This window comes from Leptopilina heterotoma, unplaced genomic scaffold (genome assembly GCF_015476425.1).
Source record: "Leptopilina heterotoma isolate Lh14 unplaced genomic scaffold, ASM1547642v1 Lhet_186, whole genome shotgun sequence".
Classification (NCBI taxonomy): domain Eukaryota; kingdom Metazoa; phylum Arthropoda; class Insecta; order Hymenoptera; family Figitidae; genus Leptopilina; species Leptopilina heterotoma.
Window position 1 is genome coordinate 1,244,540 of NW_025110905.1, and position 18,588 is coordinate 1,263,127.

Below are 18,588 nucleotides of genomic sequence, written 5' to 3' on the forward strand. Positions count from 1 at the left end.
ACATAATAATTATATATATATATACTAGCTCCTCCGACGGCCGCAAGCGGCCGTCTACGGTGCTAGTTTTTATATGTCCATTGTCCAAGTCCATTATTTCATTAATAATAATATTCAAATTTTTTCAGTTAATAATTTGCTTATTTATATTTGAAATGTTGACGTTTTTTTTGACAATGCAAAATAAGATTTATTATGAGTACTTTCTCTTAAAAAAAATAAAATTTATATATTCGCGCACTTTTTAAATAACATAGGGGAGAGTGGGGCAAAATGGGGTACCTTTTTGAAATTGTCTGTTTACAGAGAACCAAACGAATAAATCGATTCAGCTAAACTTCAGAATTCTTCTTTGTACACTTAGCTTTGAGGAAATTATGATAATAGCGGAGAAAAAAATTTTTGAAAGAACTTATATCGTATTTTCTGAGAAAGTGCTAAAATCCCATTTTGCCCCACCCGTGGGGCAAAATGGGGTGGCATCAAATAACTATACAAAACATTGAATATTTTTTCAAAATTCATTAAATTCTTGTTGTATGAGATTATAAATACAAACACAAAGTAGGATTCTTCATTATTATGAAAAAACAAGTAATATTTATTAGAATTTAACAAAAAAACATGGATATTGCAAAATATCGATGTATTAATAATGAAACATCAATAGTATAAATGCCTCGAAGCAAAAATATCGATTTTTCTGCAGGAAACCTTTAAATATGCATAATATAATGTTTTTAAATAGTTTTAATGAAACGGCGTAGCTTCCGGCATGCCCTACACTTAGGTACCCCATTCTGCCCCACACTGCATATTAAAACAAAATGCAATGTTTACAAGTTATTGTAAACAATTAAACAATCTATTCTATTGGAAATTACTCTAGAATAAGTACTGAAATAGATCCCACACTTGCCAAACTAAATGCATTATCCCAAAAAGTTTGGTAAGCACTTTAATTTTGAAAAAAATTCATATTTTTTTTGCTTAAAACTTAAAAGTTGTATAACTTTCAAAAAAAAATTTTCTTTGGAATGTCTTCATAATTAATAACAGTTTCTTATCAACATGAATGATATATGTCGAGGATAAAAAATTAAAAGTACCTATCATGGAAAAACAGAGGTACCCCATTTGACCCGCCTACCCCATTTTGCCCCACTCTCCCCTACGACTGCAGCGCCACCTTCACATGTACAAACAATTTTAAAAACACCCTTCTATTAAGATTTTACATTCTCATTGCCCATTCTTTACTTCGATACATTCGACCTTTCCACTCCATGTCTTTTTTAAGATAAATATATATATATATATATATACTAGGGGGGCTTCGCCCCCCTGCGCGCTTCGCGCGCCAATCCCCTATCTCTATTTTTATATTTATTTTAATTTTTATAAATTTAAAGTAATTTTTTCTTAATATCAATGCATCTTAATAAATTGCATACAATACATGACAAAATACACATAGATTTTGACGTAATGTAACAATCGTTATGGACCTTTTTTATCTATATGTCAAAAATTAGATTAAACTTTGTCATATATTTTGACCCATTTTAACCTATAGGTTAAAAAGACGTTAAATTTTAAATAGATTTTGACGTATCATAGATACGTTTATTGTCCTTTATTGTCCCTTTTTAAGTTGTAGTTAAATAAAAGTCAAATTACACATAGATTATGACGTAACTAAATGAGGGAGTAAAAATAAAACGTCAAAATTAGGTCAAAATTATAGGTGTAAGAGCAAACACAATTTTAAAATTACCTTACATTGTTAGGTCAGATGCCAAACTTCACCTCATCATTAAGTCTGCGCGCGGAAATTGTTTGACAAATTTTGACGTCTATGTCAAAGCTGCCCTCAAACTTGACCTAAATTTTGAGGGTAGCGGGAATTCTTTGTCAAATTTTGATGTGTAGGTCAAAACTGCTCTCAAAATTGACCTAAATTTTGAGGATAGCGGAAATTGTTTGTCAAACTTTCACGTCTAGCTCAAAACTGACCTCAAAATTGACCTAAATTTTGAGGGTAGCGGGAATTCTTTGTCAATTTTTGATGCGTAGGTCAAAACTGCCCTTAAAATTCACCTAAATTTTGAGGGTAGCGGAAATTGTTTGTCAAATTTTGACGTCTAGGTCAAAACTGCCCTCAAAATTGACCTATATTAACGTAAAGTGAGGCCGTTATTTATCCTCTTTTTGACCTACAGGTCAAAAAATAGGTCAAATTAGACATAGATTTTGACGTAATGTGAGGCCGTTATCCTCTTTTTGACCTATAGGTAAAAAAATTGGTCAATTTTGACATAAGTTTTGACGGCCCCTTTGGGATAGGGCGCCCTTACAGAATCTTGAAACAGCGGCGGCGGCGGCGATATCTTTTTGTAATATAGGTAGATATTGTATGTACGTTCACATGAAAAGGGCCCATTTTGTCGGTTCTAGTTTTTAAGATAATCGCAATTTAGTAATTTTGGAGCAAAATCTTAATTTTTTTTTATTTTTTATTATCAATCTACATGTTTTGACAAGTCGAATAATGCAGTTTTCATTAATTTATCGATAATTTAACTGTTTGATTTCATTGGTTCTTTAGAAAAATGAAAAGGGCCCATTTTGTCGGTCATTTGCAAAAGTGATCAGTATTTTAAAAATGATTGATTTTTCATCTTTAAGGTGCCCTGGACTGTAAACAACTCTTATCTGAATAACTTACCAGAAGAACCAGAGATTTTGATGTTAGAGTCTTTGTTTTTGTACTCATAGAAAGAAAAAATTCGATATTTCGTGAAATTTTTCGTAATAGAGACTGTTAAAAAATTTTAAATAAGTTTAATTTCTATTCTTTTTCTTCAAATGACGCAATAAAATTATACCCAATCGTTAACCTTGTAAAAAATGGTTTATAATTTAAAAAACCTCCTTTTTAGAAAAGGGCCCATTTTGTCGAATTTTCGTATTTTTCAAAATGGAGGGGGGGGGGTTGGATTTAAAAATTTAAAACCTATTGGTTTTTCATCTTTAATATGGTGCCCTGGACTGGAAACAATTCTTATCTGAATAACTTCCTAGATGAATCAGAGATATCACCATCAATTGAAGGGCTACATAAAATAAGGGGACGAACGCGAGGCTTGGAAGGGATACCAGGCTTCGCACTCTTCTACTAAAAGCTACTATTTGCTACTTTTTTGATATGAGGCTACTTTTTTGAGCCTAATGCTACTAAAAGCTACTTTTCTGAACAAATAGTCAAATTTAGATTTTTAGTTTCACATTTCCATTTAACAACAGTGTTAAAATTGTTACGTCAAAACGAGAAACCTTTTTAAATATACCTAGCGTTCCTCGTTTTAAATTAGTTTCATAAATGAATCTAATTTGGGATGAGGATAAGTCAATGAGCCTACTAAATGTGAGAGAATAATTTATTTAAAAACCAACAAGAAAGAAAAGAGTTGACAAAATTACAATGAGTACAAAATTATGAATCTTACTTAAAGAATAACGATTACTGGTGGTGTGATGATAATCTCCTGTTTAATCTCAATGGTGTTGAGCACTAGACGAAAAGGGGCCTTCTGCTTGTTGTCCTTAATGGTTGGGTATTAATCCTCTTGTTTACACTAATGAGATAGTGTATTGTATTTTGAAAATATCTGCTTTCTTCCAGACGGTTGTCGCCTCTTGAGCAAATTTCGATGGTTCGAAATTTGGAATGTGTTGTTTCAATATTAGATCTTTGATTGTTGAGATTATTTCCAATTTAATAATTTTGGAAATTGTTTAAAATTTATATTTTGCAAATTGGTGTATAATAAAAGGTTGATTTACAGTTCACTTCAATTTTAACACTTGGGGATATATTGTTCACTTTCGAACAATGCACTTTGAAAAGAATACTTGAAGATATACTGTTCACTTTCAAAGATGTACTTTGAATTCACTTGTAAACTATGTGATGTGTTAACGTTGACTGCACGATGTAAACTGGTTGATTCCCAAAAAATTACTCTCTTCTACTAAGCGATGTGTTCAAGTTGATTTCTAAAAAACTACTCTCTGATCTGAGTAGAACTCATATCCCCTTTTATATAAAACTGTCTTCATCAATTCTTTGGAATCATACACGTGTCGATGTTGGTTGGATTTTAAGGGGGGTTGGAGCGACTAGCTGCAATGCCGTGATGACTGTCTAAGAGGCGTGAGGAGTGATTATTTTTCTCTCTCAGTTGTGAGTGCTGGGCGACTGTTGTCTCTCTCTTTTGTGGCTGCTAGGTTGCAATCTAGAGCGATAGTTTAAGGGGGGCTGAGGGGCGACCGTTGTACCTCTCAGTTCAGTTTCCAGAAATTAGACACCTGCCTGCTTGTTTTATACACTCCAATGATTATGGGATTATATTAATCTGTTTGATGGATTATCGTTATTCTTTTTACATGAAAAGTATTACCCATCTTTCTTGGATTTGTTATAATTAATAAGTTTGTTTAAATACATATCAAATTTATAATGACAATTACCTTCTTATTAAATATATTGAATATAATGCAATAATATAAAGAGATTGTATGAATACGTATTTCAAATACGTTAGTATAATATATTGTATAATTCAATATGTTTAAAAGAAATACACACCTAAATATTATAGATAATTTAAGTATATTAAGAAGTTACGGACGTAACAAAATCTAAAATCGTTAATGAAAAACGACAGTCAATAAGATATTAGGAAATAATTTTACCGACATTTACTCTATCAATAGTGACTGATTATAAATTGTGTTTAGATTTTCTTGAAAATGATAACCTTTAAATTTCCTGTTTTTCCCGGCTTTGTCCTAATTTTTCCCGGTTTTATTTTCTTATCAAATTTAAATTTATTTGATTTCGAACATAAATAAATCTACAAATGGTTTCCAAAATTTGTATTAGATTTTTTATGAATATTTGCCAATAATGTTTTTTTTAATAATTTTAATTAAAAATTTGAAAAATAATTGAATTAAACAAAGAATTTTTTCAATTTTTCAAAAAAAATCTTGTCTGTTCATAATTATAATTAAAAATTTGATTAATTCAATTTCATTATAATTTTTGAAAATAATTTAATTGTAAAGAACAATTTAATTATAATTTTTGAAAATAATTTAATTGTAAAGAACAATTTAATTATTTATAAAGATAATTGAAATTTCGAGGAGAATTTCAAAAAATTTTTAAACATAATTGAATTTTTGCGGAGAATTTTATTACTTTAATTGATTTGTTTTTTTCGAATTTTATGGAAATTTATGAAAATAATTGAATTCTTGTGAAGAATATTTTCCAAAAATAATATTCAAAAGAATTTAGTAAATCTGAGAACTTTAGCTATTTATGAAAATAATTGAATTCTTTTGACAAATTTTAATCAAATTTTTAAAAATAATTGCATTTTTCGACGAATTTGATTAAAATTGTATTAAACATAATTCTATTTCTGCAATGAGTTTTATTATTTATGAAAGTAATTGAATTATTGCGAGGATTTTATAAAAAAGTTTCAAATTATTGATTTAAAAAAAAATCTAGATAAACTCTATTTTTAATAATTCAATTCCTATGAAATTTTCATTCTTTTATAAAATAATTGAATATTTGTGTAGAATTTTGTCAAAATTGTTTTTAAGTAATTGAATTCTTGTGGTTAATATAAATGAATTCTTGTTATTTATAGAAATAATTGAACTTATATTGCGAATAAATTTTTAAAAATAAAATTATAATTATACGGTGACTAACTTCCCTTGATTATTTTCGAAAAATTTAAATAAAATTCTGTAAAAGAAGTAAATTATTTGTAATAGAATGTAAAGAAATTTAAATTACATTAAAAATTTTCAATTATTTATTTATAAAAATTCAATTATCTTGAAATATCAGAATTAAAAAATCTTATTTTTCAAAATTTTCAAAAAAAACTTTGCGAAAATTCAATTTTATTAAAAAATTTGAAGTGTGTATCTTTTTTTAAATTAACTAATAACAATTTTAATTATTAATCTTCGCACTTAGAAACATGAATACATTAGAATGTGACTCCTTGTAAAATTTAATTATTTATCAATTATTAAATTAAAATACTTTGAAAATTCGATTTTTTAAAAAGTTTTTAATGAAATTCTTTCATTCTTTTTTTTGTCACCGAGGCTACTATTTCCTACTTTTTTTTGTCGTCGAGGCTACTTTTTCCTACTTTTTTAAACTCATAATGGAGTGCGAAGCCTGGATACTACCAGTCGGGTAGCAGTGACAAGCCGCTCGCTGCTACCTGACTGATAATATCCCTTTCAGCCATGCGTTCGTCCCCTTATTTTATGTAGCCCTTCAATTTAACAATAGAAAAGGAATTCATTAAGATTGCGGACAAAAACGGAATTGGTTTGGAATTTAAGGGCATAAAAGTGCCAATCCTCTTTAATTCACCCCTTATTACTGGGTTCTAAAACTTAAGTTGAGTAGAAGGCATGTCTTTATAAAATTATAATTGATTTGTTTAAAGTTGTAGAAATTTTTTTTTAATTTTGTCTAATTTTACGAGTGGACATCAAAGATTTGATGAAACTGAAGTTACCAACGTTGTTTCAAGGCAAATTTGCACTTTTACTAATTACTTATTTTAATGTTAAAAGCCCTTTAAAAAGAATTTGGAAGGATCCAAGTTGGGGAAAGCAGTGATATAGATTTTTTTGTCACGGATTTTTCAAAATTCCTGGAAATTCAACTAAATTATTGTTTCCTCGCCTCGGAAGCAACTTGTTTATTATTTATTTTAATATTAGAAGCCATTTTTAAAAAATTGCAAGTGGATCCAAGACGAGAAAAGCAGTGATTTTTATATTTTTTCGCGGATTTTTCAACAATCTCGGAAATTTAACTAACTTAATGTTTTCTTGACTCGGAAGCAGTTTTTTCACTTGATAAATATTTATTTTAATAACAGAAGCCATTAAAAAATCGCAAACCGGTATTTAAACTAAATTATCATTTCCACGCCTCGGAAGCAATTTTTTTTAGCTAATTGTTTATTTGAATGTTAGAAGTCGTTGAAAAAATTTGCAAGAGGATCCAATGCGCGAAAAGCAGTGGTTTTTATTTTTTTCAATAATGATTTATTTTAAATTCTAGGATTTCTGAAAAATCCGTGACAAAAAATCAAAATCACTGCTTTCCCATGCAAATTTTTGTTAAATGTCTTTTAACATAAAAATAAACAATATTATCAAAAGATAAAAATTGCTTCCGAGTTGAGGGAATAATATTAATAATAATTTAGTTGACATCTCTGGAATTTTTGAAAAATTCACGACAAAAATTTTAAATATTCTGTTCTTCCCGCCGTGGATCTTCATACAAATTTTTTTAAATGACTTCCAACATTAAAATAAACAATTAACAAAAGATAAAAATTGCTTCTGAAGCGTGGAAATACTAATTTAGTTGAAATACCGAGATTTAAAAAAAATTATAATTATTATAAACATGGAAGGATAGGTAGATATAAATTAAATTTATTATTCTTCTTCTGTGATAGGCAGGTAGGCAGATTGCTGCTTTGATAATTCTTTAAATAATTTACTCACGCATCGCGCGCGTAGGATTTTGCCATGTTTATATAATAATAATCAAGGTATTCTGTTCCCACGTGAAGTTAGGGCTTTTTGATTCCAAATTGTATTACAAGCTCAAATTAACATGTCAAAAGTTTGACAATTAATTTATAAATAGAGTGATTAGTGTTTTAGTGAACTTAACTCCCCTATAATTTTTACAATATTACAGGATTTTCACAGGACAGGGAAATAAGTAAATTAAAAAAATTTTATCTAAAGTATTAAAAAAATATTAAATATTATTGGAAATCTTAAATAGTCCATAAATTTTCTTTTTCAAATTAAAAAAAAAACTTTTGGAAAAACTGCAGTGGTAATTTTTAAAAGTAATTAAATTTAAAAAAGTTTTAGATTGAAATTATTTAAAATTTTAATTAAAATAAATAACAATAATAACTAAAATTATTGAAGTTTCTAATAATTTAATGTAAAAATTCTAAAAAAATTAGATTTTTTGTAAAATTGTAATTAAAATTTTTTGAAGATAATTGGATTTCCGAAAGTACTTTAAAAGATTGAAACAATTGCGTTAGGAAGTTAACTCCCGAAATAATTAATATTGATAAAGAATATAAATTATTAAAATATTATTTTATTTACAGAAAGGTGTAACCGATGGAGATGAAGGAAGTGAGAGCGATTCCGATTGGGGAAGTGACTCCGACAGCGACAGCACCAGCAGTGACGATGAAGGACAATATCAAAATATTCGTGAACGTTTCATTAAAAAGTAAGAATATTATCCGAAAAGAAAGAAAAAAGAATCTATTTCTTAACATTTTTTCTTCTATTTTCCAAAATTTGATTCATTAATTTTGAGTAATGGATAAATAGAAGAAAAAGATGTTTAAAAAAGTAACTTTTAATCAAATTAATTTTTTCTATTAATTAATAGAGCAACAGATAAAGAGGACGATGAGGATAAAGCAAAGAAGAAGGAGCAACGTAAGGAGCGCAAGGAGAAGGAGAGGAAAAAGAAGCGCGACGAAGATGATGGTGAGGGCGAATGGGAAACTGTTAAAGGTGGTGTTGCTATACCATCGGAGAAGCCAAAAATGTTTGCCAAGGACGCCGAAATAAATGTCACTGCAGTTTTGAAAAAATTGACAGAAGTAATTGCGGCACGTGGCAAAAAACGTACCGATCGTCGTGAGCAAATTGAACTTCTTCATGAATTACAATTGATTGCCGATGCACATAATCTTGGTCCAGCTGTGGCCGTTAAAATTAAATTTTCCATTGTTTCATCAATATTTGATTATAATCCGAAAGTCTCCGATGCAATGAAACCTGAATACTGGTCAAAGTAAGTGAAATATTTTTTAAATAATAACATTCTTCGGAAAAATTCATTTCCATTTTTATGAATATGTATGTATATGTAGTAAAATTCTTTGCAGGAATTCAATTATTTTCAATACAATTTTAATAAAACTTCACGAAAGAATTCAATTACTTTTAAAATTTTTCAAAAGAATTTAGTTATATTTTCTAAAATGTTAATAAATTCTCAGAAACTTAATTATTTTAAATACAATTTTAATAACATTCAAAAATCAAATTTTTAACAGATACGAATATTTTTAAGAGTTGAAAAATATCTTTGTTTAATTCAATTACTTTCAAATTTTTAATTAAAATTATTTAAAAAACTACATTATTTTCAAAAAACTTGAAAAGAATTTAATTATTTACAAAAACTCTAATAAAATTGTCTAGAAGAATTTAATTTTCTATCAATAATTCTACCAATAATTTTAATAAACTTTAATAGTAAAATTATTGACAATAATTTTTAACAAAATCGATTATATTAAAAAAATTAAAAAATTTTTTTGAAGGAATTCAATTATTGTTAAAAATCTTTAATAGTATCCATTCTTCGAAAAAATTGAATTAATTTCAACATTTTAATAAAATTCATTGAATGAATAAAATTATTTTTAGAAATTGTAATAAAATTCTGAGAAGAATTTAAAAAGAAAAATTATTTTAAAAATTAGGAAACAAGGAAGATAGATACATAATTTTTTCTTTCTTTATATTATTATAATATTATTGAAGTTTTCAAAGAAATTCTCTTGATTTAAAATTAGGTATGTTTGTAGAATAATTTTAGAAAAATGTAATTTACATTTTTATCTACTTTCAGATTACTTGAGCGCATTTCAGAGATGTTGGATATGATTTTAAATACAGCGGACATGCAGATTGCCGAGACGGTTTCTGAAGATGAAGAACAGTATGAGAAGGCACCTTACAAATTGCATGGATGTGTTCTTACTTTGGTCGAAAGACTCGATGAAGAATTTACCAAACTTCTGAAGGAATGCGATCCTCACAGTAATGAATATGTCGAAAGGTAAAATTCGATTTAAAAAGATTTCTATTCAATTTTTCAACTTTCGAAAAAGTACATTTAGTTTTTTTTAATATTAAAAATATTTTCCCCAAATTAAATTTAAAAATATAAGCGTAAAATACTTAATTATTGAGGTATTTATAAATTCATTATAGAATCTATTAGAAATTCATATTTACTAAAAAAATATATAATTTACTATTATACGGATTAATAATTATTATTAATATATTTAAAAAAATATTTTTTAATTTAAAAAACGTAATTAATCTATAAATAAATAGATAGATTAGAAGCAACTTCTCTTGAAAATTAGGGGATAATGAAAATTAATCAGTCAATTAAATATCAATAAATTATAATAATAATAAAAAAATTTTAGACAAATAAAATAAATAGTAATAAATGTAGAAATAAATTTTTTCTACTCAGATTGAAAGACGAGAAACAAGTGGCATCCATTATAGATAAAGTTCAAGAGTATCTTGAAAGAAAGGGAACAGTTTCAGAAGTTTGCCGTGTCTATCTACGAAAAATTGAACATCTCTATTATAAATTCGATCCAACTGTTCTGAAGCAAAAGGAAGTAAGTTATATTTTAAGAATCAATTTAAGAAGTATTAAATTTTTACATTGAAGTTCAACTATAATTTAAGGGGGCGGTATTAATCCTACAAAAATAAACTCTACACAAGAAAATTCTACACCGCTAACTGTACACTAGAAAAGTCTCGGGGCGGTAGCGATACTACACATTTAAACTCTACATTGATGAACTGTACACGTTCGATTGTATACTGTTGAATTGTACACAAATATGTATTATAAATATTTATCATTAATCTGCATACATTTCAACTCTACACAAATAATTTTAAATAATTTTATTTTTTTAATATGCTTGTTTGAATACAGTTAGATTCTACACTATTAAATTTGGTAAAATTGTATCGAAAAATTGTACACAGTTTGATTCTATACAGTAGAATTATATACTGCAAAATATTATTTTATTTGTTGAACTGCATACAGGTAAATTGTATACAAGATAAAATACGATTAATTGTATATAGTTGTATTGTACATAGAAATTTTTTGCATTATATTATTCTTAAACTGTATACATTTCAACTCTACACAAATAATTTTTAATAATTTTATTTTTTTAATATGCTTGTTTGAATACAGTTAGATTCTACACTCTTTAATTTAATAAAATAATAACAAAAATTCTACACAGTTAGATTCTATGCAGTACAATTTTATATATTATTCTACTGTATAGAATCTAACGGTGTAGAATTTTTTGTTATTATTTTATTAAATTAAAGAGTGTAGAATGTAACTGTATTCAAACAAGCATATTAAAAAAATAAAATTATTAAAAATTATTTGTGTAGAGTTGAAATGTATACAGTTTAAGAATAATATAATGCAAAAAATTTCTATGTACAATACAACTGTATACAATTAATCGTATTTTATCTTGTATACAATTTACCTGTATGCAGTTCAACAAATAAAATAATATTTTGCAGTATATAATTCTACTGCATAGAATCAAACTGTGTACAATTGAGGGGCTGGATGCTATAATGTGTTACGCGTGAACACACGGCCAGTCAGTTGGGTTATGGAGAGAAAATTTTGAAGTTGTTCAAAATGAATTTAAAATTATTGTTTCTTGTTTAGAATTTCAAGGCGAAACTTTTTTTCTAATAAAATTTTTTTATATAATTGTTTGTTTTTAAGTAAATTGAGAAAAGCGTGATTTTCTAACCTAAGAAATTTTAATGAATTTTTGACTTCAACTCGTGATTACTTCGTTAAATATTAATATTTTTCCACGAAATTTACACACAATATTCTTCAAACTAGTTCAAAAGTGAAACAATATTTAGTAATTTTTCAAAAATTCTATGTCTAAGTAAATAATTATTTAAATAAATGTGCCGGAAAAATGATGCAGCTATTTTCAATTGAAAAAGTTGAGTGACGAATTTTCGTTTTCGGAAAACTTCCAGTGACAAAAATATTCATCAATATGTTAGGAAGTTTCTTTGAAAATTTTTCGTCATTTGATAGTAAATTAAAGAAAATAGAGCAATTTTAACAGCGTCGTGCTCTGCTGTAAACGTAAACATTGACTCACTGTATACATTGGTCTTGTAATGGCGGCCATTCCACACGTGCGCGGCCACGCCGTAATTTTACAGCAGAGCGCGACACTGTTAAAATTGCTCTATTTTCTTTAATTTATTATCAAATGACGAAAAATTTTCCAAAAAACTTCCTAACATATTGATGAACATTTTAGTCACTGGAAGTTTTCCGAAAACGAAAATTCGTCACTCAACTTTTCCAATTGAAAATAGGATAATCATTTTTCCGGCAAAATTATTTAAACTAGCAACATATACCTCACTCGCTAACGCTCGTTCGGTTGTATTTAAACTTATTTATTTTTACTTATTTATTTTTATTTATTTGAACTAAGTAAATATTTACTGGACATAAATATTTTAATTTATGGTATCAAATAAATAGTTATTTGAACCAAATACAAATTACTTAAGTCAATTAAATAGAATAATTTGATCTAATAAATATTGCTTTAAATCAATTATGAAAATTACTTGATTCAATAATGCATAGTTTTTAATTAAAATAAATATTTATTTGCATCAATAAAATAATTTTTTTGAAATAACTAAACTTAGAAGGTTAGATTTTGAATGTTAGCCTGATTCTCTGGATAATTAGTAAGAAAAGGGCGAAGATACGTCCATTCTTTTCTTACTAATAGGATTTTCTGTAGGTAATGATGGGACATCGACATCGGAAACATCAATGTTTACAACCTCGATGTTTTAATTTCGATATTTTCGATGTATCGAGGTTTTTTTTTCCGATGTTTGATATTGATGTGAATTATAAGTGCGAGGAAAAAATGATTTTTTTAAATATCTCCTTTTTTGCCTCTAACAGTTTGTGTTTTTTTTATCTTTTAAACAATTGCTTTAAAAATATTATAATGTTATTTTTCGAAAATAATTGAATTTCTTAAAATAATTCTTATATCCTAATTTATCTTTAAAAATTTTTTTTTTAATATTTGGTAATTCAATTATTTTCAAAATTTGCAATTAAAATTCTTCAAAAAATTGTAACAAAATACTTGAAATAAATTAATTATTTTCAATTAAATTTTGCAAAATTTCAACTATTCAAAAAGGTTTCTATTGTAGACATATTTGAAAAATTTAATTATGTTAAAAAATTATTCAAAGAAATCTAAGTATACTTATTTTTAATTATCTATAACTTAATCTATTGAATTTAGAAAAATTACATCAAGAGGACAAAACTTTGTTCTTTCGTCTACTTTTGAATAATGTTTAGAAAACTAAATTTTTATTAATGTTTATTAAAAAATTATTTTATACCTAAAAATTTTAAATTTTTTTAATTTAGGCATGATTATAATCACAGGCACACAAAAAAAAAGTTGTCTGTTCATTGAACAAGACCTACATATGTCTTATAGTATTTTGGCCCCCTGAATACGAATATGAAGTCAGAATTGCTCCATCACCCTCTGTTTTTTTTAAATCGAAAAAACTACCCTTAAGTCTAAAATTCAAGAATTAAAGTAAAAAAAAAATAAAAACACGGCTTTCTTCGGAGTAAAAGAATATATTTATGCGTTTTCTTCCTTCAACCACTCAGAAATATTGTCAAAATTGCTCCACCACCCCTACTTTTTTTTAAATCGAAGAAACTACCCTTAAATCTAAAATTCAAGAACTAAAGTAAAAAAATATGAAATAACCGGTTTTCTTAGCAGTAGAAGAATATATTTATGCGTTTTCTTCCTTTAACCTCTCAGAAATAATGTCAAAATTGCTCCACCACCCCTGTTTCTTTTAAATGGGAGAAACTACCCTTAAATCTAAAATTCAAGAACTAAAGTCAAAGAATGAAATTACCAGTTTTTTTGCGAAGTAGAAAAATATATTAATGCTTTTTTTTCTTTCAACAACTCAGAAATAATGACGAAATTGCTCCATCACCCCCTGCCCTTAAATCTAAAATTCAAGAATTATAGTAAAAAAATGATATAACAGGTTTTTTCCAAAGTAGAAGAATATATTTATGTACTTTTTAATAAAGCATCAGCATTGCTTCATCACCCTCTTATTGATTTATATTGAAAAAACTACCCCTTTAAGGGGACATTCCAGTTCAAAACAGGCAAAAAGAAGGCTTTTTTAGTATATATTATTAAAATAACTATGACATTTATTTAAAAAATTTTTTTTACATGTAATAAGTAATTTATTTAAGAATTTAAAAAAAATTTTTTTTTAATTTTTATTTCAAAATGGCGGCGATATACGCCATTTTTGAAAATGCCCATTTTAGGTGGTAAGATCGATTCCAAACTTTCTAAAACAGATAAAACCAAAAACGAAGTAACATTCTCTTCGTTAGATAATTCTTTAGGTGTGGAACCTCAAAAAAGTGGAATTTTCTTTCCCCCCCTTTTTTTAGAGTACTTTTTCCCAAAAATAAGCAAAAAAAAGTGTTTTTATTCAGAATTTCTCTTATAAAAAAAGGGGAGTTGGAAATTTTCCAGTTTTTGAGGTTCCACTTATAGGCATGATGACGCTGAATCAAAAGCCGTTTGATTTTTTAAAATCGCTTCAGAAGAACTCGAGATATCACTCTTACCAGATCAAAAAAAGACATTTTGAGAAAAATGCATTTAAAGTTTTTGTTCATAAGTTTCGAAATTTTTTTAAAAAAATCATCGGATTTGCTTAAAAATCGTTACTCGGGGGTTTTTGAGGTAGCTAATTACGAATATGGAATAAGATTTTTAAAATTTAAAATGGCGGATCCAATATGGCGGACATTTTTTTTCAAAATCATTGGATTTGCTTGAAAATCGTTACGGGGGGGGGGGGTTGGGGTCGCTGATTACGAATATGACATCATTTTTTCAAAATTAAAAATAGCGGATGCAATATGGTGGACGAAAAAAAAATTAAAATAAAAAAATTTTCTTTTCCGCCATATTGGATCCGCCATTTTGAATTTAGAAAATTTGATATCTAATTTGTGATCAGCAACACCAAATACATTTTTGTTTGTCTTTTTTAAAAAATGCAAATGAGAAAACATTTAAATCATTCGATTGCTTATCCGCATACAAAAACATCTTTGACATGGCGAAGAATAAGGATGTATAACTTTTGTTTTACGTCGAATTTTGCAATAATATTTTAGGAGAGTATTCTTGACACTATAAGAAATCCGAAAATAAAAAAAAAAAAATCTATTTTTTTGACATTCTGAACTGGAATGTCCCCTTAAGTATGAACCCAGAGTATACTAACAACAATAAAAACAATTAGTTTTCGACAAAAGCATACGTTCCTTTATTTTTGTTCTCATAACTAAAAAGCAGAATCAGAGTTAACCCCTTCAGTGTGTAGCTAAAATATAACAAAATGGTCCCAAAATGTGTAAGACCTTCTTGTAAATAAATTTTCATGACAATAGGTACTAAGGGGTTTTTGGGGTCGCTGATTACGATTCCGGTGTTAGTTTTCAAAAATTCAAAATGGCGGATCCAAAATGGCGGACACGATTTTGAAAAATTCATTGGATTCGCTTAAAAATCGTTACTCGGGGATTTTCGTGGTCGCTGATTACGAATCTGACATTAGTTTTTTAAAATTCAAAATGGCAAATCCAAAATGGCGGACACGATTTTGAAAAATTCATTGAATACGCTTAAAATTCGTTATTCGGGGGTTTTCGGGGTCGCTGATTACTAATCTGTTATTAGCTTTTCAAAGTTTAAATGGTAAGAATTATTAAAAGAATTTATCCACTTTTAAAATTTTTCAAAATTTTTGGCGACAATTTTGGATGAAAAATTATTTGTTTTTAAAATCTTACTTCAGATTCGTGATCAGCGACCCCAAAAACCCCCGAGTAAAAATTTTTAAAAGAATTTATCCACTTTTGAAATTTTTCAAAATTTTTGGCGGCCATTTTGGATGAAAAATGATTTATTTTGAAAATCTGGCTAGAGAATCGTGATCAGCGACCCCAAAAACCCCCGAGTAAAAATTTTTGCGAATATACGTTAAGATGTTTTCTTGTTCGGGGCCATGACGTGTATACACGTCATCCACTGTTTGGGCCAGTTTTTTGCATGACGTGTATACACGTCATCCACAGTCAAGGGGTTAATTTATCATTATTTGTTGTTGAAAGAAGAAAACGCATAAATATATTCTTCTACTCCGAAGAAAACCGATTATTTCATTTTTTTTTACTTTAGTTCTTGAATTTTAGATTTAAGGGTAGTTTCTTCGATTTAGAAAAAGCAGGGGTGGTGGAGCAATTTTGACATTATTTCTGAGTTGTTGAAAGAAGAAAACGCATAAATATATCTTCTACTCCGAAGAAAACCGGTTATTTCATTTTTTTTACTTTAGTTCTTGAATTTTAGATTTAAGGGTAGTTTCTTCGATTTAAAAAAAGTAGGGGTGGTGGAGCAATTTTGACATTATTTCTGAGTTGTTGAAAGAAGAAAACGCATAAATATATTCTTCTACTCCGAAGAAAACCGGTCATTTCATTTTTTTTACTTTAGTTCTTGAATTTTAGATTTAAGGGTAGTTTCTTCGATTTAAAAAAAGTAGGGGTGGTGGAGCAATTTTGACATTATTTCTGAGTTGTTGAAAGAAGAAAACGCATAAATATATTCTTCTACTCCGAAGAAAACCGGTTATTTCATTTTTTTTTACTTTAGTTCTTGAATTTTAGATTTAAGGGTAGTTTCTTCGATTTAAAAAAAACAGGGGTGGTGGAGCAATTTTGACATTATTTCTGAGTTTTTAAAAGAAGAAAACGCATAAATATATTCTTCTACTCCGAAGAAAACAGTGTTTTTATTTTTTTTACTTTAATTCTTGAATTTTAGACTTAAGGGTAGTTTTTTCGATTTAAAAAAAAACAGAGGGTGATGGAGCAATTCTGACTTCATATTCGTATTCAGGGGGCCAAAATACTATAAGACATGTAGGTCTTGTTCAATGAACAGACAACTTTTTTTTTTTTAATAATAAAAATTAAAAATAATTATTTTTAATTTTTATTATTTAAATACACAATTAAAAATAATAATAATACTCCGCAAAAAAGCCCAACTAATAGAAAAATAAAAAAGTAGGTTAATTTTAAATTTAGATCTAACTATTACAATGTTAGACTTATTAAGTAATATATAACAAGTAATATTATATATATTTCTCTAAATAAAGATGTCTATTGACTTTTTAAAATTGATTTTCTTAAAAATTTCTTTATTAAAGTATTAATATTTAAATTTTATAGTTATTGCTGTTTTAAAAAATCAATCCGGGAATATTTATTTTTGGTCCGGGAATTTGAAAATAATAATTCACTAGACACCTTGAATTAATTTTTAACTTGATATAATAATTTTAATTCACTAAAATGAATTTAATTTTAGTTTTTAATAGAATTAATAAAAAAGAATTTAAATGTTTTTGGATATCGATTTTTTTTCAAAAAATAGGTTATTATTGTATTATTTTTAGTTGTCAGTTATGGGAAAGTCGAGAAGCAGTCGAGAAGTTCGGTCGATGACAATTAGAAAATTAGACGATACGATTTGACAATTAACAAAAGAATAAACGAGATGATCGTTTGAAAACCAAAGACGATAACCAAATAATCGCTCGAAAAAATGAAATTCTCGGATCGAAGTGAAACACTAACTTACAGAAATATAAGTCATTTTCACTGATTATCCATTTAAAAAATTATTGTTGATGTCTGTCAAACAAATACAGGGTTGCCACGGACCTGGAAAACCTGGGAAACCCGGAATTGTCATGGAATTTTTTTTCAGTCATGGAAAACCTGAAAAATCTGGAATTGTCAGGGAATTTTACAAAGCCTGATACTAAAAGCTCAATTTTTTGTATTTGAGTCGTAAAAATTTTAAGTTTTCAAGTTGACATTATACAACTTTTTGATTTTAAATTTAGTGCTTACAATTGAAATCAATATGGCATTTCTAAATTTTAGTTTCTTTTGGTCTCTATCTTCCTTTAAATAATTTTTAAATTAATACATTTTAGAAACCCCAAAATGTTATGAAACTGAAGCTACCAACTTTTATGCAATGAAAATTTTTTCTTTTGCTAATTGTTTTTTTAATATAAGAAGCCCTTTAAAAAATTGCAATCGAAAAAAATTGCTTCTGAAGCGAGGAAATAATAATTTAGTTGAAATTTCGGGATATTTGGAAAATCTACGAAAAAAATAATTAAAAATCACTGATTTCCTTGCTTTCCTTAGATCCTCTTACAATTTTTTTAAATGACTTGTCACATTAAAATAAATAATTTGTAAAAGAAAAAATTGCTTATGAGGTTAGGAAATAATAATTTTGTTTAAATAATATATGGATTTTTCGAAAATCTGTGTAAAAAATCAAAATTAATAAT

At 27.2% G+C, this 18,588-nt stretch overlaps 1 protein-coding gene across 2 annotated transcripts in view; it reads left to right on the forward strand.

Moving 5' to 3' along the window:
• Positions 1–18,588, forward strand: part of LOC122500440 (eukaryotic translation initiation factor 3 subunit C) — a 120,016-nt gene that overhangs the window by 47,915 nt on the left and 53,513 nt on the right. For both annotated transcript variants that reach the window (XM_043609364.1, XM_043609365.1), the window contains exons 6-9: positions 8,271–8,398; positions 8,564–8,974; positions 9,821–10,030; positions 10,463–10,616. In XM_043609364.1, the coding sequence (XP_043465299.1) occupies positions 8,271–8,398; positions 8,564–8,974; positions 9,821–10,030; positions 10,463–10,616 (903 nt within the window). The remainder of the gene's footprint in view (positions 1–8,270; positions 8,399–8,563; positions 8,975–9,820; positions 10,031–10,462; positions 10,617–18,588) is intronic.